Genomic DNA, 21880 nt, shown 5'->3' with positions numbered 1-21880 from the left:
AACTTTTGTGTTGCTAGGCTATACTTTAATTATATCTGAAAGCAGAAAATGAAAAATTGTAAATGCAACATGTTAGTGAAAGAGTAGTTAAGTACCCACAGAATACTTTGAATGTACTTGCAGACAGTTTTTGCACAGCCTTCACAATAAATCAGAACTTGTTAGAGTGCTGTAGAAACAATGGGAGACATTAAGTAACTACAGCTAATATTACTGCTGTAAATAAAATTAAAAAATCGGGTTGCATGGGACCAGATGTCATACCTTTAAAGAATCAGGGAAAAGGTAACGTAACTCCCTCTGTCATGTTTAACAAAATACTAGCATGTGGACACATCCCTGATATGACATTCACAAAGTTGAGTGATCAGCTTCAGACCCATCCACTTAACTAATATTTCATACAAATATTTGAGACAGTTACATTTGATCACATTCAGAAACAAAGGGGACCTGTTTCTGTTAGCTGTTGCACAGTATGGGTTTGTCAAGGGGAGATGTTGCATTCTGTGATGCTCTTAAAAGAGGTAACAACAGCAGCCAATCAAGGATTGAAATGGCATGTGACCTACTCTCATCTCACTGAGGCATCCATCATTTTTCCATATGAGGGAGTAATAGACAAATTAGAAGCATTTAATGTTCATCCATATATAAATCAGTGGAAAAAACACAGTTTAAGTAACAAGATGCAAGTCAGGCTAGTTATTACTGCCTGCTAAGTTGGAGGTTACTGTTCATGTCCTGTAGGGCTGTGTGGTGTATATTTGACCCACTTCATGGACTGTTGTCAGATACAGAACTGGGAAATGGGGTGTGAATAGCCAGGTATGCTGATTGCAAACTGCATAACATAATTCTTTGATGAAAACTATCTATGCAAAATGCATACCTGGTGCATTAGTAATGGCATCATCTTTAATATTAATAAGTATTATATCATAAGACTTGGCAAAAGCAGATTTACAATTACAAAATAAAGAATTTAAACAAAAAAAGACGACATCATTAAACAGAAAAAGATAGTTTACAGTGGGAAACCACATCTGTTCTTCTAAACATGTACTATTAATGCATGATCACCCACATTGCAAACCCCATACATCCTGAACAAATAGCTGAAAAAATTAACCAAAACAAAAGAAACAGCAAAGTAAGCATTTTTGAACATGGATAACCCACCCCACCCCACCCCCCGGCAAACTGTGCGAGTATAATATTGTGTGTACAGATCAGTATGTGCAGGCAGTTTACTCCTGCTTTTGTTTGTTTAGCGAGATCAAGGGAGTGAGTTCAGGACTGACATTTAGGTAATATTGTGTGTACAGATCAGTATGTGCAGGCAGTTTACTCCTGCTTTTGTTTGTTTAGCGAGATCAAGGGAGTGAGTTCAGGACTGACATTTAGGTAATATTGTGTGTACAGATCAGTATGTGCAGGCAGTTTACTCCTGCTTTTGTTTGTTTAGCGAGATCAAGGGAGTGAGTTCAGGACTGACATTTAGGTAATATTGTGTGTACAGATCAGTATGTGCAGGCAGTTTACTCCTGCTTTTGTTTGTTTAAGCGAGATCAAGGGAGTGAGTTCAGGACTGACATTTAGGTAATATTGTGTGTACAGATCAGTATGTGCAGGCAGTTTACTCCTGCTTTTGTTTGTTTAGCGAGATCAAGGGAGTGAGTTCAGGACTGACATTTAGGTAATATTGTGTGTACAGATCAGTATGTGCAGGCAGTTTACTCCTGCTTTTGTTTGTTTAAGCGAGATCAAGGGAGTGAGTTCAGGACTGACATTTAGGTAATATTGTGTGTACAGATCAGTATGTGCAGGCAGTTTACTTCTGCTTTTGTTTGTTTAGCGAGATCAAGGGAGTGAGTTCAGGACTGACATTTAGGTAATATTGTGTGTACAGATCAGTATGTGCAGGCAGTTTACTCCTGCTTTTGTTTGTTTAGCGAGATCAAGGGAGTGAGTTCAGGACTGACATTTAGGCTGCTTTCAGTGCATATTCATTAGGCTGGGGAATGGAAGTGTGGATGCTAACCTACCACAGGTTTTGCAGAGTGCCTGTAGGTTCTATACCTTTTAAAAGATGGAGCCAGCCTCAGTTGTTCATAATGCATTTGATGTACTCTTTACTTCACCAGGCAGTGATGTACTGCATCACTTTGCAGTTTTGTTCTGTCTCTAAGCCATAGAATTGAACATCTTTGCTTAAGAATCCAGGACAAGTCAAGAGCACTTGGGGGGGGGGGGGGTGGGGGGCAAAGGCCCACAATCTGGGATACTTTTTAAATATTACTCTAATTGACTTACAGGTTAATAGAACAACAGGTTTTGCATCAGCAGTTATTTCTGAACAGTAAGAATGAAACTAATGCCTCGCCTCAGTTTGTGAGTATAATCCTCTGAGTTACCACAAAGTCAAGTATTTTATTAGGGATAAGGCAAGAATGTGAGACAAGATCAGGGACAGTTTAGAGGTATGACCCAAGCCTCTGTAGTGTTTTTTGAAAGATGGCGGTAGAGATTTTGTTAGCTGTGCATTGGCATAAGTAGAGTACATGCTGAAAATCTGAGGACCATAACTGTAATAAAAAAGAAAGACCTACAGGTGCAAGCAAATGAGGGGGAATGTTTTCTTAGTCTGAGGGTTGTGGTAATCCAACTGGTATATTTAAGTAGCAATGATGTGGGGTGTATGAGATATTTAAATAGTGTAATAATGAGTTTCAAAATTTGCTGTTTTTACTTGTTTATTTTTCAGACATTCATAATCTGCAATTTCAGTTCTTGAAGTTGTAAAGCGACAAATAGGGGGAGTGTCATTGTTAAGAACACACAACATGTTATACATAGTATATAAACAACACTCAATGGAAAATTGATCTAACATTGTAATAATCTGAAGCTTCCTGAGAACAAAGTGCCTTTGACTCGACAGTCCTCTAACACAGATTCATAGATGCACTCCAGTTGTAGAACACACTTGTATGTCTGGCACTTGGTGTAGAGGTTAAGCTGTGAACAAAGTTCTTGTGGTGCACGATTTGTCTACTGTGTGACCTTGAGTATGTCACTTAACCAGACATTTTTCCTGCATCATCCCTGAAAAAGATATGTGTGGGTATATGTGTCCTACCTGGTTAACAAGTGGATATTATTATAATATGCGGGTATGTGTGTGTGTTCACAGACGTGAATCTTTGTGTAGTTTAGTAGACACTGTTGCATAAACAGGTTATCCAAAACTCTGTATTTTCCCATTTTAGTAACTGTTGATCTGTGACACTTGTTTAAATGAGGATTACATCAGTTTATGTTGGCTGTACTTATAGATTGGCTTTAATTTGCTGAAGACTGTATTAATTTAAACGGGAACATTACTTTCTTAAACACCTTGTAGTCAGGGCCATATCCAGCAAAATATGATCTAGGCAACTGCCAGGGCATGGTGCTGGCTTGGGGGCCTGGCTCAGCCTTAAAACATTAAAAAAAAAAAAAAAAAAAAAAAGCCTAGCTCTATAGCTGCTCTGCGTGTGACATCTCCAATTCACCAGTCTCTTTCATTGGCTCAGATTTGAGCCAGTAAGGAGAAATTTCCTGGAGCTCCATTCTGAGAAACAGTCTTATTGCAGAGCAGAAGTGAGGTCTTTTTGCAGTACAACTAATTTGGGTAGCAACTGCCACTATTTGTTATATCAGGGATTTAGGGATTGAAAGGGAATGTGACTACAGGCCAGTTCTGATTTGGGAAGGAAGAATGGAAAGGGAGCATGACTGGAGATGTTTTATGGCAGCACTTTTGAAAGCAAATGATAACAAAAGCCTCTGGAGGTGAGCAAGCACATATATGGTTTGTGCCTCTCTCTCTCTCTCTCTCTCTCTCTCTCTCTCTCTGTCCTTCTCCAAAAGTTTTGTGTCCTTGTACATTATGGGAGAGTTTCATAGTTTGTCTTAGAAAGTACATTAAAGTAGCACTGTCTGGCTTAGTGACATGCCCAGAGTCACACAGTATGCAAACTAGGGCTGAAGGAATTAAACTGTGTACTGTAGAATACAGCTCACAACTTTAACCCTCTACAATGATTGCCTGACTGAGCAAAATGTTTTCTTACATTTTCTAAATTGCAGTCAGTAAAGAATAACAGGAGTACTTGAGTTTCAGACTTTAAATTGGTAAGCCTTTTCTGATGTAAATAAAGCTTGTTAGTTTTACAACTTTCTAAGTATATAAGAGAAGTATTTAAATTCTCTTTCTGATTTTTGGGTCTCTCTTTTTGGTTCTTGAGCTAAAAAGTTGAGAGAGAGGAAAGGAAAGGAGTTGTACTGGGTTCAGCTGTATGATCCTGACAGCAGCAAGCTGAGGTGCATTTCTGCCCTGTTTGTGAATTTAATCATTCACTCAGTCTCAAGCAGATATATGAGCTGTGCAGTCATGCATTCACTCAATCTTGAGTAGATATATATGAGTTGCACAGTTATAGAAGTGGCTGTAATTGATGTTTTTTTGTGTGCGTGCTTTTGTAAATACTTCGTTCCTGCATCCCACACAGTAGTAATGGAAGGAATCAGTTGAAGTAAATGGAGAACATCATCATATGAGCCATGTTCGTTTGTTATGGTCATTGGTTTCCTTGTTTTGTTGACGTTTGACAGTCCATTTTTTTATTTGTTTGTGAATAAACTGATCAGCATGAAGCGTACAAGTTTAATGTTAATATTTTAACTCTGAGTACATTTTTAATGTAGCTTATTTTTTGCAGGCACATGAGTGTGCAATGCACTTCATTGGGCTACAGCAGTCTGTCTGGTACTTAGTACAAATGAGTAAGACTATGAGCTGTTAATGAGCTGCTTCTGTAGTGCAGGGTTTGATTCCTCCAGCCTTAATTTGTTTATTGTGTAACTAAGTTACTTCACCAAACAATGATCCTATGCTGACCCTGAAAAAGGCCACTTGCATCCATTGGGATGTCTCAAGCGGGTGAGAGGGTGGCCTACTGGTTAAGGTGCTTGCCTTACAAACACAGGATGCAGGGTTTGAGTCTCACAAGGGATAATTGGCTAGGCTTAAAATGTCTCGCAAGGGCAGTTAGCTTAGTACTATTGTATGAACCTATGAACCTAATAAATGCATTACTTATTTGTACTTTGAATTCCTGCACCCCTTCACATAACTGCTAAATAGTCCTTGACTGTACGCTGCTATTTCACTTGACTATGAATCCTAGCATGTCTCTTGTAACCTAATGGGTTGCCAGATGTATTTTCAGTAAATGTGAATTTCAGAGGAAAACAAGTTTATTGTTGCTCTTGCTAAGTCTGCTTTTAATGTGAGACTGTTTTGTTTTGTGTAGACAATGGTTCTATGTTTTTGCTTTAAAATGTGAAATAACAGATGTCCTTCTATTCTGATGTTGCAGTATTCATAACAGTAGGGAGTTGCTGCTTGCAGTGCCACCGTCCGGCCAGTATACCAAAGTCTTAGTCCAGGAGGGTACGTGTGATGTCAGTTACCAGGGCCATAAACCGACATTAGGTATCAAAGTGACATCTACACGTACCCTCATCAGAATTTTTCTGCCGCAGTGATCATCGGACGCCTGTTTGCCACTTCCAGTTGTACATCGCGCTTCTGCATTGCATTTCTTCAAACGACTGCATTCCATTTCGTTAAAGACCTGACAACCATTTTGGACCATTACAGATAAGTGCCCGTTGAGGGTTTCTTAATTATTTTGCTTACAGTTAGACTTACATGTCAGCTAGGAAAAGGAAGTGTGCTTTTGGGAGACAAATTCCTCAAGGACACACAAGATAAGTGTGTTTTGTCTAGGCGAGGGCCACAACCATACATCCTGTTCAATCTGCAAGCCGTTTGTCCCAAGATGCTACGTAGCCATTTAGTGGCTTTGAATCTTTATCTTGAAAACCAATGACTTAGGCGCTTGGTGTTAGGCATGGAGGGAGGAGTAAGCCCTTCCGACGAGCTGCCTAGGAAGAAGGTGAAAAAAGTTAGGCCTGAATCCCAGGCTGCACTTCAGGCATCCTATTAGGCTCTCAAGGTGATTGAAGACTGGGAGTCCGTTCATACGATGGTTTCCAAGGCAGGCCCAGGAACCTTAATGGAAGCCGGGGGGTGTGGGATACCGACGGTACATCCACTGAGGTAATTCAGCCATCAGAGTCTGATGGCGGAGGGGAACCACGGCTCGCATTCTCAGAACCCCCTGCTCCTCCTATTCATGCTAGGCCAACATCCACTTCTCTTATGACTGCTCCTACAACCCCCTTGAAAAGGGAACAGAAATCCAGGCACTCTGAACCACCACAGATGCCAGGCTGGGAATCTTTCTCGCAAAGTCTGTTTAAGGCCTTTCAGGCATTACAATCACAGCAACTTCCCCCTACTCTCACTCCTCAACCAATCCATGTGTGTGAGGAAGATTATTAATTTTTTGAGGAGTCCTTATCATATGAAACACAAATTGAATCCCCCAAGGAATTCATTACTCCAGAAGAGGGAGGACTCTATTTCTCCTGAATCCCCAGGAGAAGAATGCAGCTTTGGGGTTACTATTTCCCTTGTGAGGGAATATTTTAAGTAGCAGGCCCCTGAGGTTTCAGAATCCAAGAAAAGGTACTTTGACCTTTTGCAGATGGAACAGTCATCTCCCTCAGCTGTACCTCCCTTACTGCCTGCTTTTCAGGATGCCTTCCTAGCTGCTTCACAGTCTCCTGACTCCCAACTCCCAGCAGCTAAATGACCTGATCGTTTTTACAGGGTCCCCCAAGACGCACAGTTCCTTTACAAGAACCCTCCTGCAGACCCAGCTGTTATAGCTGTTACTGCAGGACATCCAGACAACTACCTTCTAATGCTCTTTATCCAACTGATAAAGAAAGCAACTTTATGGATAGGGCAGGTAAAAAGTATATACCTCCTCCACTCTGGCCATTTGGGCCCTGAACTACCAAACCCACATGGTAAGGTATGTACTTGACACCATTTCAAAAGCCTCCACTCTTCTGTCTGAGGATCAGGATTCCCCTATCAGAACACAACTAAATTCACTTTTATTCACAGCTTCCCAAGTGACCAGGACCTCCATTAAGTGCAGCTATGATGTTGCTGCTTCTGGATCAGTGCTTCGACTTTACTCCTGGGTACGGCTACAGCCCCTCCCCATGGATGTTCAAACGAGGCACCTGGATGCACCCTTAGACAGTAAGGCCTTTTTTGGACAAGCCTCTGCTGAACTTCTAAAATCCCTTCAGGAGAAGGGTGGAGAGTTACAAAACCTCAAACACCTTCTGATGTCCCCTATTCCTAGGTATCATAGGAATTATCCTCAGAAGCCCTCCTTTGTTAGAAGGCAATCCTTCCATTCAGCACCATAATCAAAGGGATGTAGACAGTCGAGAAAAACTTCTACTCCCAGATTTCTCTCCAGATCCTCTACCACGCCCTTTTGGAGTCAGCTTGAGCAACCCAGGCCTCCTCCACTGTGACTCACCCCTTCTGCATCCAGCAACACCCTTATCCCTTTGACTCACCCTCTCCCTTCCCTCCTGGTGGAGATTAACAACAGAACAATGGGTCCTCTAAATCATCCAGAGAGGATTTTACATGGCTTGGTGGATGCTCCCAACTTTCCAAGGGATTCTTCAACCACCAAAAAAAGAAATCCACTTGTTCCCCCCATCATTCATCAACGCTTAAATCGAGGCAACATGGAACCGGTGCCCACCCCTCAAAGGAACACAGGTTTCTATTCCAGAATGTTCCTGGTACCAAGGAAAGAGGGCCCTTGGAGACCTATCCTGGATCTATCCTTTCTCAACCTCTTCCTCCACATACCCAGTTTCAAAATGTTCACCTTACCTCTACTCTTGCCTTTAATCTCCTCCCAGGCGTTCATGGTAGCTCTTTATCTCAAGGATGCCTACCTGTACATCCCCATTCGTCCAGATTACAGGAAGTTCCTCAGATTTTCAGTAGCCTCCTGTCATTTTCAGTTCTCTGCATTGTCTTTTGGTCTATCTAGTGTCCCAAGAGTGTTTACAAAGTGTCTGGCCCCCTTCATTGCCCATTGCAGGACCCAGGGTATACAAATATACCCATACCTAGACTACTTACTCATCCTGCATCAAGACCACCATACAACTTCATCTACAGCAGGTGTCAAACGCCCTCTCGCTTCTGGGATTCATGACAAACATAGAAAAATCTCACCTGACCCCCTCACAGGACATGATTTTCCTAGGATGCAGACTCCGCACAGACTGCATGAAGGCCTTCATCCCAGACCAAAGCATTCAGGAACTCTGTTCTACAGTCGGATCCTTACCCATACTGTCCTGACAGCTCGGGAATTCCTGAGATTGTTAGGTCACATGACATCTCTTGTACCCATGCTCCCTTTGGCAAGACTCCACATGCGCAAAATGTTGTGGGTGTTAAAAAAAACCTATGGACCCAACATTCCCAGCCCTTGGATTCCCCACTTCCACTACTCCTATGCCTAAAAAAGAAGATCCAGTGGTGGGTATCTGCAATGCAGACCAACTTGGGGACCCACCTTCAAATCCCAGCACTGCTACAACAGCTGTCCACAAATGCTTCAGATCTGGGCTGGGGTGCAGTGTTACAAACAAATCAACAACACTTCTCAGTACAAGGAAAATGGTCTTCTCTAAGGGTAAAAGACCACATCAGCATCAAGGAAATGAGAGGCCTGCTGTTAGCCCTTCGAACTTTCAAGCCCTCTATCCTGCCAGGAACCCTAAAAGTAATCACAGACAATATGACTGTCCTATGGTACATAAACAAGCAAGGGGGGACCAGGTCCTACCCACTATGCAGCCTGGCCATCCAGATTTGGAATCTACCGATTCCTTCAGGGTCATTAGCCATGTTTATCCCCTCAGAACAGAATGTTATGGCAGACGCACTAGGAGAGCCTCAGCCCCCTCTCACGAATGGATGCTTCTGAGAGAAGTTTTCCTAGACCTTGATACATAGGTGGGGTATTCCATAAGCAGACCTGTTTCCCCTCCCCAGTCAACAGGCAGATGCCCAACCTCTGCACAAGGAACCAACATCCACAAGCTTGCAAAGTGGACAGCTTCTCTTTTTCATGAGTGGGGGGATGTTCCTGCATGCCTCCCCCACTCCCCTTCACTCTAATCCAGAAAGTCCTCATAAAATTTCAGAAGGACAAACCAAAAATCCTACTGGTGACTCCCTTTTGGCCAAGACAGCATTGGTTTCCTCTCCTATTTTCTCTAGCCAAGGACAATCACCACAGGTTACCCTGCTGTCTAGCACAAGGAGTCCCTGCTACACCCACAGGTGAACAACCTAAAACTGAGCTTATGAGTGATAGAATTCTGATCCCCTACAGAAACCTTTGTTCAGAGGACGTACTCAATGTACTGCAGGAGGCCAGAAAACCTAGCACTAGGAGAAACTATGTAGCTAAGTGGCTCAGATTCTCCAGTTGGTGTCATAGGAACAACCAGGACGCCCTCACTACCCCCATTCCAAGGGTCCTATCCTACTTGTGTGAGCTTCTCCAATTATGACTAACATATTCTTCTACCAAAGTCCATTTGTCGGCCATCTCTGCCTGTCTGCCCATTTCACCACCTCTGGCATTCAATAAGTATTCCAATGCAGCTCCAAGTGATGGCCAGTTAAAAAAACTCCAGCGCTAATATGGACTAGTTTAAAAACGTTTAATTCAGATGAAAAAATAAAATAAAATACATTAACAGCGTAAACCACTAAGCGCTTTCACCTGAAAGGAAGTCAGGCATCATCAGAGTGTTGAAACAGTTTGTTAACCAACCAGCTAATATAAGCTCAAAAAATCCCGCCCTTTGTAACAAACCTATCAGTAAAAAGTACTGACTCGATGTCATTAATGTCAAAACCCTTTTGAAAAAAAGAAGAAAAACACACAGCGCAACCTGTTCTTAAAACGCCCTTACTAATTTCAAAAGATAAATAATATTTAATTTCTATTTATAAGTATTTATGTATACACATAATTCATCAATTCTTTTCAAACACAGTCCATAAACTAAATAGGTAAACAAAATATTATATTATATTAAATAATTAATGAATAAATAGATATTAAATATAAATAAATGAATAAATAGTAATTAATTCAACTATATAGATAATAAACCTATATAAAAAGTATTTATGTGTCTATATAGAAAGAAAAAAAATATATAAATAATATATATATATATATATATATATATATATATATATATATATATATATATATATAATTTATATAAAAAAAGATCTATGTTTGAAAATACTTGCCATAGAAATATACTCATTTATACCTGGGGGTTTGGATGCATTTAATCTCAGTTGTCACAAGGTCTCCCTCATCTCTAATATAATCTTAAAATTACCATTTCTATCATTGTCAGGGATATTTAATATAATATAATATTTTATTTACCTATTTAGTTTATGGACTGTGTTTGAAAAGAATTGATGAATTATGTGTATACATAAATACTCATAAATAGAACTTAAATATTATTTATTTTTTGAAATTAGTAAGGGTGTTTTAAGAACAGGTTGCGCTGTGTGTTTTTCTTCTTTCTTTTTTCAAAAGGGTTCTGACATTAATGACATTGAGTCAGTACTTTTTACTGATAGGTTTGTTACAAAGGGCGGGATTTTTTGAACTTATATTAGCTGGTTGGTTAACAAACTGTTTCAACACTCTGATGATGCCTGACTTCCTTTCAGGTGAAAGCGCTTAGTGGTTTACGCTGTTAATGTATTTTATTTTATTTTATTTTTTCATCTGAATTAAACATTTTTAAACTAGTCCATATTAGTGCTGGAGTTTTTTTAACTGGCCATCACTTGGAGCTGCATTGGAATACTTATTGGTTTGCTGTTGTTTTACCTCTGGCATCCAGACTGGAAGTCAAACTCTTTCTAAAGGGAGTCCTCCATATCAAATCCCCATGGAAACCCATACTTCCCACGTGGGACCTAAACTTTGTATTAGAAAAGTTAACCTTGCCCCCCTTTGAACCAGCACATTCTGTTTCTTTGAAACTTTGCACCTTTGAAACAGTCCTACTAGTTGCTTTCACCTCCGCCAGGAGGGTGTCAGAGATCCAAGCCCTGATGGCCACATCCCCCTACCTTGTTTTCCAGAAGGACAGGGTGGGCCTCAGTAATAACCCCTTATACATGCCCAAGGTAGTTATTGAACTCTCCTTGAATCAATCCATTAACCTACTAGTTTTTTATCCTCATCCACAAAATGCCTCAGAAAGGATCCTACATTCCCTGGATGTACACAGACAAATTTTATACTACGTAGACAAAACCAAAGATGTCAGGAAGTCAAATCAGTTATTTGTTTATTTCCACCTCAGAGCCCTAGGGAAAGCAGTATCTAAGCAAACCATTGCCTCTTGGATCTCCAAGTCCACTTCCTTGTGCTACCCCCGCCATGGGAAGTCCTTACAGGGCAATATTGAACCTCACTCTACCAGAGCAGCTGCTTCCTCTACTGTCTTTTTCAAAGGCATAGACTCCTCTTCTATTTTAGAAGCAGCTACTTGGACCTCAGTACACACCTTCACCAAACACTACAAGCTGGACATAGCATCCCGTGCTAAAACAGGATTTGCCAAGACTATCCTACAGAGTCTCCTTTACCACAGGAACCCTTCCTCCTCCCTGGTTCATACTTAAAGCTCTGGTACTCTCCCTACTGTTATGAATACTGCAGCATGAGAATAGAAGGACATAGAATGATGTCCTTTTCTTCTATGTTGCACTATTCAGTCCCACCCACCTACCCCCGGTCTCTTTCCAAAATCTATCTCAGGTATCTTCTGAGGGCACATTGCCATCATCCCCCCTGGTCTCTACCTATACAGCCATCCTACTGCCCTGGGACTGGCCTGTCATGTAAGTCTAAGGGTCTAATATTAGGATCTTCCTGGTCAAACCTCATAGGCACTACTGTATGTGGCAAAACTATTCTGATAAGGGTACGTGCAGATGTCACTTTTATACCTAATGTCGGTTTATGGCCTTGGTAACCGACGTCACAAGTACTATCCTGGACTAAGACTTTGATATATTGGCCGGACGGTGGCGCTGCAAGCAGCAACTCCCTACTGTTATGAATACTGCAACACAGAAGAGAAGGACATCTAAGGTTATGGTAAGTTCTTACACAACTATTCTTTTTAAATGAAATACAAATCTGTGATTATTGTAAAAGTAAAAAAGAATGTAGTGTCTACACTGACAAATTTGAATAGCTTTTTTGTTGTAATAGGGGAGAGACAACCAAGTGATTGGATAATTGCTATGGCTACAGGGTGGATTGGCAGTCCCTTGCTCTGCCTAGTGCCCCATTTAACCATGATCTAGATCTGCATGTAGAGATTGTGTTGTAGTGTGTCTCTCATATTTAAAGTATCACTTGCTTTGTGCATGAATGGAAGTTTATTGGCTCAGGAGCTGGTAATTCATCCAGTTTTTCCATTTTTCCTAAAATCTATAATTAATTCTGAAAAAAGGCATTTTATTACAAAAAAATGTCAGCAGTTTTATTATTGGATACAGTGGGTCACTGTTCTCTGCAGCACATGAAGTTATTCTGAGTTGTATGTTTGCACTGGAACTGAATTCACCATAGATCCAGGATGTTATATTATTATGCGCTAACAATACCTAACATCAGTAGTATCACTAAAGTAAATGTTTGGTAAAATGCTCAACTTTTTTGAGGCTTTGTAGCTGATTGGGAAGTTTACCAGGTAAATGATACTGTTCGAGAATTTGTTACAAAAGACCAGTAGTATTAAATGAAATGCCATGTGCGTCTTTTCAGATTTTTATAATCAAGTGGCTACTAAATTAAAGCTACAGGCTCCGCATTCAAAAAGCAGTTGGTGCTTTGAATTGTTTTTAAGGAAGTCTTACTGTAGCCAGTGTTTGACTGTGTTGCGTTAATGTTTTTATAAAGTCTGTTTTTGTAGCTGAAGTATTTAATGCAGTAAATTTGTGCTGTAAATCCATCTTTCTTGTAATTTATTTGTGCTACTCATTAACAGCATGATCGGTGGATTTACTGGACAGACTGGCAAACCAAATCCATTCAGCGAGTTGAAAAGTATAATGGACGGAACAAGGAAACTATCCTTGCCAATGTAGAGGGCCTGATGGATATCATTGTGATTTCTCCCCAGCGGCAAACAGGTGAGAGCCTTGAAACTAATGGGTAAGAGCATTTCAGGTGAAAATGGATGAGGGAAGGTAAAGCAGGATTTCTGTAGCAGACCATAAAATTGCAATTTAAGAAGTGGATGATATAGCAAACAGAACAACAAAACCTATTTCACAGGAAAAAGTGAAGTTGTTGTGGAAATATTCAGGTATACTATTTGAGACTGCTTATTCATCAGTCATTTGTGGTTCTTAGGCCTCCCCACTATGAGCACTAACTGTACTCACCTTACTTTCCAGTTGTTTCGTGCTACGTACAAAGTTAAATTCATCTGATTTAATTTACTCTTGCTATATAGTATTTCCTTCTATGTTTTTTCAGAGCTGAGCAGGTCCTTATTTTATGTGGGGCAAACAGGAAATGTATTTTATTTTCATCTGAAATGAAGACCGTAATGTTAAGGTCTGAGAAGAATTTATTGTTACTGTTTAATATTGGAAGAAAAGACTCTCCTGGACCAGTTTTTTTGTAAAGGGCACTTACTGAGAAACAAAAGAAAAATGGTGAATATACTTAAGACTCAACATAATGGAAAATGTCTGTTGTGTTGTAAGCATTACAGTTTGTGGCAAAAGTGCAAGGCATCTCTCTCTTCATTTACAAAAAGCAGTGCAATGAAATGTAGATCTGGGTCCTTTTACCACTTCTCCTGCCAAGAGAGGTCACGACTGAAACAATACTCCAGCTTGTGACAGGGTTGTTTGTGCCTCTTATTATTGACTCTTGCGAAGGCACTGACAGAAAAGATACACTTCTGCTCCTTCCTAGACCACTGTTGAAACATGTCATCATGGTTACATTTAAGGAAAGAATATGAACGATTTCCTGTTTTTTTTAATCTCCCTCATAACCCTTGAGCTCAAGACTCACTGAAATTAGTTGTATTAAAATCTGCTTCTGAAATGTTGAGGTAGGTTTTTCAAAAAGCATTCTATTTCTCAGTTCCTGTGTTGGGATGTCTTGTTGGAGGTGTTTGTAAAGGATAGGCTAAGTCAGCTGTGGGTTTTTCATTCTCTGGCAAAGGAGAAGAAGCTTGGAAATCGATAGTGGCTATGTTGTAGGAGACTACCATCTCCTTCAACATCCCTTTTTCCAGCGCATCTACCTTTTCAAGATGAACAGTCTTCTTGTGTGAATTCTATCTTTCTGACCCATGCCGGGAAGGTCACTTTCATAAGTCCCTCACATGGATCACTTTCATAGGTCCCTCACATGGATTACCATATTATCATGTGGCTCTCCAAACACCTGTCTGCAACACACAGTGGTGGTGCTTTCATGGCAGTAGACAGAGATGGTGTATGAATAAGAATGCTTTCACAAAGTGTGTAACAGAGTTTGTGAGCTTTGTAGATGCTTCACAGTATGTGTGCAGCTCATGCCCTCCTTACATAGTTCACAGTAAGTATGCAGCTCAAGTGCTCCTTACATAGTTCACAGTAAGTATGTAGCTCGTGCGCTCCTTAAATACTTGATAGTAAGTATGCAGCTTGTGCGCTCCTTACATACTTCACAGTAAGTATGCAGTTCATGCGCTCCTTACATACTTCACAGTAAGTATGCACCTCATACACTCCTTAAATACTTCACAGTAAGTATGCAGCTCGTGCAGTCCTTACATACTTCACAGTAATTTTGCACCTCATATGCTCCTTAAATACTTCACAGTAAGTATGCAGCTCGTGCATTCCTTACATACTTTACAGTAAGTATGCTGGCTTGCGCATAATTTCTAAGAATAAGGCCAAGAGCAGGTATCTTTTCACAATCTCTGTGAAACTGTTAACACTGAGGTCAGTACAGCACATAATCCTTTCAAGAATGGAAAATTGCTTAGTTATTGCTGATTTTTATAGCCATTACATTCATCCTGTTTAGCCAGTGGTGGTTAAAGCCAGGGGATATGCCCTGGCTTATGCCATGTAAGCCATGCTGTGCTGATTAAAAAACAACTGAACCCAAATGCCAAATTTTACTTCCCAAAAGTGCGTTTCCTTTCCTTAAGTACAACACCAAGGTTGACATGTACAAGATATTTTAAGATAGTTTTTCTCATTAAAATTACTTACATTTTCCTTTCATCAAACCCAGTAATATTGGTTAAAATAAAAAAATATATATATTCTCCAGATTTTCTAAAAGGATTTGATTTTTGCACAGCATTTTCTTTAAATTGCATATTACTTCTTGAAGAATATTTTTGATTTATTTATTTCCTTTTGTAGTACATTATTATTTATTTGTTGACATTTGGTGACTGGGAAAGTTCTATTGGGTCAAAAATCTATTTTCAACGGAGGCACGGGGAGAAAAGCTAAAAACAAATAATACAAATAGAAATGTATAACACACTACGGATATATAAACAGATTTGTTGAGATATTACAAAGATTATATTTGAAAGTATAACAGAAAAATGTAGTTTGTTATGTTCTATCTAAAGTTTCAGATTAGTTAGCGGCTAAATCAAATTCTACAGAAGTGGTACAGCCAAATCCTGCATAAAATTAATGTAAAGTAAAAATAGATTAAGAGGAGGAAGGGAGAGAATGCGAGGTAATTATAATAGTGTGTATAAGGAATTAGAGAAGGAGAAGTAAGTTAGGTAGAGTAAATTATAGGAGAATGGGAAATAATCAGAAGGAGTGGGTGTAGTTAGAATAGGATGCACAGAAAATATGTTCAGGAGAGATGGGGAGGAAGGGGGAAAAGCTAATGATAGATAAGAATAGAGTGAGTCATAAGAGATAATCGAATAAAAATGAGGGGTAGAGCGATGTAGTGCTCTTTAGGTAAGGAGCAAAGGCACATGTGAGTACTGAGAAAGTGTCTTTTTTTAGTGTGGATTTAAAACCTTTAAAGGAATTTATATCACTAATATTTGGATGCAAGGCGTTCCAACGTTTTGGAATGGTATATGAGTAATCAAACAGTGTTTGACTGAGGAAAGTTAATGAATGAGGGAGGGTTGATAACATCAATTGCATGAATTATGAGTACACTGATACTAAAATATTTTAAGTTAGACTGCATCACAAACCATCTCACCCCAAGTAACAGCTTAAAAAGTCTCAGACAGTCGAAAGAAAGACACAGAACTTCTTCTTCTTTCGGCTTTTCCCGGTTAGGGATCGCCACAGCGGATCACCTGTCCGACACAGAACTACTTTTCTTAATTTGAAAAACAACTCACCTATTGTATAAAAATTGACTTTCTGATGTTCCTTAAAATGCTGTCAGAGCTGGCCACCATAGGGTGTCTCTAATGAGCGCCATTCTGTTGGGCATGTACTTTCAAGCTGTTACCTACAGAATCAGGAACAAATCTGGAAGTAATCAGGACACTTCTTAGAATATTAGTGTTATTAACTAGAGAATATGATGATTGACAGAATACGATAATGTGAATTTAACAAGCATTTTTCTTTAATAAAAGGAGTGTATAACTCTAATTATTCTTATTTATTAAATGAAATCTGTCACTTTTTTTTCCCACAGTCATTAGTTTTAGAAAGGATTAGGAAGTGCAAAGCAAAATTTTGAGGCAAAGTCAAGGTAGTCCCTGAAAATCAGAGACACTCTAAAGATAAGTCAGATATGGTCACTGATAACAGTAAAATGAAATCAAAGTAATTGAAAAAGACAGACTTATGCTGAAAGATAAAAACAGAAGGAAAACAGTGGTGTCATTTATAAGATGGAGAAAAGGGAAAATCACAGTGTAGGATTCCCTTGTCACAGGGCTCTTTGTCCCTATAAATTGACATCACTGATGCAGAAGCCTCAAGTCTAAAACAAAATGATACATCAAACAGTTCCCCACCAAACCATTTTGGAGTTTAACAAGCAAATTAGATTACAGTGTACACTGATGTAGGGGCATTAGAAATGTAGCAAATTTGAAAGTTAATTAAGTAATAAAAAACATAACTATATTTTTAGGTTGTTGAGGAAACATCATTTTGGCTGGTTCAAAGGTACCTAAAAGCCCAGTCTTCAGACAAAATGAAAAAAAAATACAGATAAGCCTGCAGATACAAAAATATGTTCACAATAGTGTTTGCATGATACATTACCAAGTGTCCAATTATGTAATTCTAGTGTTACAATTTTACTGTACATGCTATAGCAGTAATTACAAATTAGGGTATATACCATAGAAAAGGTAAGTTATTTTGGGATGTGGCAGCAACACAGCAGCTTTGCATGCAAATTTGAAAATTCTCACTACATCTCTGATTAAATTAAGCTTTTTTCTATAGCAATCTTATAAATGTGAATCAGAAGAAATACAGAGATTATGGATTGATGGATGGAATGAGTGCCACATGTGCATCAGACTTGGCATTGTATAGACCCATTTTAAGTTTAAACCATGATTGTAAAGTGCTTATATATTTATATTAGTTAAATGGATGGCAAAGGTGTTGCCAAAATTGATAGCTCTGGATCAAATGTGTTTTTGTGGAGGGGAGGCAAACATTTGACTACATTAATAGAACAACGATAATCCAGAGGGAAGCAGAAAGTAAGAAATGCATTTGCAATCCCTGATACAATAACAAGGTTAATTAGTAGGATATATGAAGGACTGGAGGCAAGAATTAAAATGGACAGGTTTCTCTCTGATAAGTCGTGTCTGAATAGAGGAACCAGGCAGCGGTGTCCAATTTCTTCTTCGTTATTTGCTTGATATTTAGAGCCATTGGCAAAGAAAATAAGGGACTCAGAAATTCAAGGACATAAACTTGATATGATAATCTAGAAAAGATGTCTTATTTGCAGATTATACTATTTTGTACCTGATACATCCAGAAAATGGAATCTCCGTGTTCTGGAACATTGTGACACAGTTCATGTCTTTTTGGGATATAAAATTAGTGAAGATGAAACAAAGGCTATAGCTGTAAATTATGTACCCACACGTGAATTGGTTCAGCAGTGCCCATATTTATGGGACATAAGATTTTGGACTAGGGATTAAAAAGGTTTCTGGCATGGCAACTAAGAATATGTGGGAAGAGACTAAACAAAAGATGATACAAAACCTGAGAAACTGGAAGCTCTTGATTCAAGCAGTGAAAATGTTTAGTCCCTTTGTATTTATATACTGCTCAGGGATAGTTTTTACCAACCAAAGGAGAAGTTGTGGACAATAATATTAATAGAGTTGAAGAAATTTGTCTGGGAGAGAAAGGAGGCAAGAGTTAAGTGGGATAAGTTGATCCTTCCAGTTGAACAAGGTGGTTTAAGATTACCTGATTTGAAGGGATATTTTAGAGCTACACAGTTACAGCTTGTATATAAGTAACCAGAAGGTTATAATTCAGAGTAAAATGGGATGATGATGGTGAAGCAGGGGGACTCTCAGGAAATAAGGAGAGAGTGGGATTTTGGTTGCAGATACTTAAAGGAGAATAATCACAGCCATACAGAATATTATATTCATAAAGTAGCAACAAGTATACGAAGAACTCAGGTGATGTGAGAATGGAGAAAGGAGATTTTGCCAGTAGAGATGACTGCAAGTAGGATTACAGAAAATAGGCAAGAGGGTCTGGAAGTAGCTGGAGAAAACTGGCAAAGGGACCAAATGTATTGAGGAGCAAATAACTAGAGAAGGAAAGACAGTAGTGTGGGATGAGGCCAAGAAGACATTTGAACTGCAGGCTAGAGACTGCTTTCCCTTCCAGAATTGTTATCAGTGTACAGGCAAAGAGAAAGCTAGTGAAAGACCTGCTGTGGTAGAATTTTTAGTCAAATTTAGAAATTAAGCTTTTAAAAAATGATAATTAGTAGGGCATATAAAACATTGCATAATAACTATAAGAATCAATCAGATGAGGTTAGAAAATATTAGGAAGACAGATTGGAAAACTCATTTACAAGGGACCAATGGGGAGGACATATGTATGGCTCCTAAGTATGCAGCAAAGTCCAGAATATTTAGGATTTTTGCTTGGAAGTGTTTGCGTAAGTGTTTTTATACCCCAAACGGTCTTCAAAGAATTTTAGTCAGGTAGATAGCAAATGTTGGAGATGTAATGAGAAAGAAAAAGATAACTAGAAACATAACCTTTTTGGGAGTGTAATGAGTTAGCAGATTTGAAAAATTCCCTGCAGAATACTCTGTTAGACGTATTGGTAAAAAATGGCTGTAACTAATAAAATGATTCTTTTGAGCTAGGACAAGGATCTGAAATGCCTAGACATAGTAAAGCCTTGTTATGTTTAATTCTTTTGGCCGCCAAAAAAGCAATTACTAGAAAATGGAAATCAAAGTCTAAACCAATTGTATCTGAAGTATTGAATATTATAAAAGAAAAAAAAACTGTAAATGGATCTTTAGAACAGCGAAGGAGCAAATTACCTAGAAATAAATGGCACTTATGGGAACAATACATACAGGATAATGTTAACGAGGAGGAGAAGAGGGGAGGTTTAAGGGAAGGCAGGAACTGAGCAAATTATGTAATGTTGGCCTGATAGTTATAACGAAAGAAAAGATATGCGATGTGTAATTTATGAAAAGGAAAACAATGTTTATATATGTTTGCCTGTGTCTTAAAGTAGTAATGTAGTAAGGGTGTGTGAAAGTGTCACGTGGAGTTGCTGAATGGAGGTTTTTGATAGTAAGAGCGATTGCCTTTCTGCCCTTAACATATTTTAGAAATGCTGTTATCTTGGAAAATTTGGTTCAGTGATTATCTTAAAGTATAGTATTCAGTTGTGTCATCTGTTTTCCTTTTCCATTAATGTTTCTTCTTGGGAACTGAACATGCATTCACAGTTTTGTGGGTGTCCTGTTCTCTCGGCCTCTTGGAACATCTAGAGTTGGGAGTTGGTATGTACATTTAAATAAGAAGTTCCTTTTTATTGACTACAATAAGAACCTGGTGTTTCTTTTGGTGCCCTCAAGGATTCTGTAAAATTTCTTATGTGCAACATAAAAAAAGCTTTCAGAAAACAAATATGAACAAAATTGTGCTCTCAAGTTTTAGTTATTTGATAGCAAACTGTAGTCTTTAAATGTCTTCAATTTCCCCCTGGAAAAATAACATAAAACTGTTTCTTGAGCTGTTACATGAAAGGTTGGTGCTTATAGAGAAGCTTGTAGTAGATCAGAAATAAAAGAAGCAAGTTATTTCTCCTCAGCTTTACAAAAAATGGAAAAACTTTAACTTTCCTTTTGCGTGCAGAAGGTTGAAGCTCTGACACCTGGATCATTTAGCAGCATAACCATTGGAGTGGACAACTGGGGCAGGTGAAAGGTGAGTGGCTGTTGCCAGCTTGCCTACTGTTGGAAGAGGGTGATGGTTCTAGCTTACTGCTTGGATGACACCCAGAAAAGTGTCATTGTGTGCTTCACTTATAGAGCATGGGCCTGCTGTGCATATGCTTCCCAGTGGTGCATTGCATTAGAATGTTTGATGGCGCACACACATCTAATAATAGGCAACACTGGCAGAACTCTGTAGAGATGCACTGAAAAGCTCTAAGGGATTAGGAGGAAAGCCGTCTGCATACAGAAGACTGGCCCATTTCTGACTGTCTGAACATCACCTCTCATAGGAACAAGTTGGCTGATTCAGGCCTTCCAGTCAGTAAACAAATTGCTTGAGGCTCTTGGCCAGCACTGATGGTGCATGGCTCTCTCTTTGAGGTAGGCACAAATGGGTCATGGAGCAAAGGGAAAGGGAGCCATTGGACAAGAACCAACAGATGATGGAGAGGAATAAAAAAAAATGCAAAACCTTTAGCTGATCTGTTAAGAATGACTAGGATCATAAACATGGTGTGTAGTGTGCAGGAGTTGTTGCACAGAATAAAACAAGATATGCAGCACTATGTAGTTCACAAAACATCTCTAAATTGCAGGCCATGTTGTGAATCTCAGCAGACTAGCCACATGTGGTGGAGTCGCTGTGAGGCGACTGCATAAATGCACCTCCCAGACTAAGCCTGCTGTCCATGATTCATAGTGTTTCAAACGGTGCACAATAGCAGGCTGTGTCAGGCTGCACACAGTACAGCACCAGCTACCTGCAGCGGACTTCATAAACAGTGCATTTTGGTGTGTGCATGTGTGTGTGTGTGTGTGTGTGTGTGTTGGCGCATGTAATAGCTAGCTTGAGCAACTCAGTTTATATAGTCACAAGTCATTGAAGAAAAATGTATCTAATTACATTTTCTGTAATGATATTCTTCAATACATTTTACTAGTTATAACTTTACTAATAAGGAAAGTTTACAGTTTCTTGATCGCTGATGTGTTTTCTTAGATTTACAAGTAATATTGCTGTTTGCTTTATTACAGTGTGCTGGAAATTGTGAGCTGGCAGTGCACTTGTAGTGTTTTTTTCCCCTTTTGTTCCACTTTAGTGTGACTGCAGGAGACCCCCTCCCCTCAAAAAATGAATTTAGATAAATTGTATTGATAAATCATGTTTAGATATTTTGTCTTTTAGATGAAATGATAGACACCGTGTATGTGTGTGTGTGTGTGTGTGTGTGTGTGTGTGTATATATAAATATCCTGGATCCTGAATTCGCACCTGTGCATAGAGCACATCAGG

The 21880-nt window shown here is 39.2% G+C and overlaps 1 protein-coding gene across 3 annotated transcripts in view; it reads left to right on the top strand.

Annotated features, from left to right (window-relative positions):
- Nucleotides 1-21880, top strand: part of LRP4 (LDL receptor related protein 4) — a 2374694-nt gene that overhangs the window by 2102944 nt on the left and 249870 nt on the right. For all 3 annotated transcript variants that reach the window (XM_044082533.1, XM_044082532.1, XM_044082534.1), the window contains exon 32: nt 13132-13276. In XM_044082533.1, coding sequence (XP_043938468.1) covers nt 13132-13276 — 145 coding nt within the window. The remainder of the gene's footprint in view (nt 1-13131; nt 13277-21880) is intronic.

The sequence above is a fragment of the Protopterus annectens genome, chromosome 9.part0 (genome assembly GCF_019279795.1).
Source record: "Protopterus annectens isolate FY-2018-M chromosome 9.part0, PAN1.0, whole genome shotgun sequence".
NCBI classification, from domain to species: domain Eukaryota; kingdom Metazoa; phylum Chordata; order Ceratodontiformes; family Protopteridae; genus Protopterus; species Protopterus annectens.
This window is presented reverse-complemented; position numbering and strand designations above follow the sequence as displayed.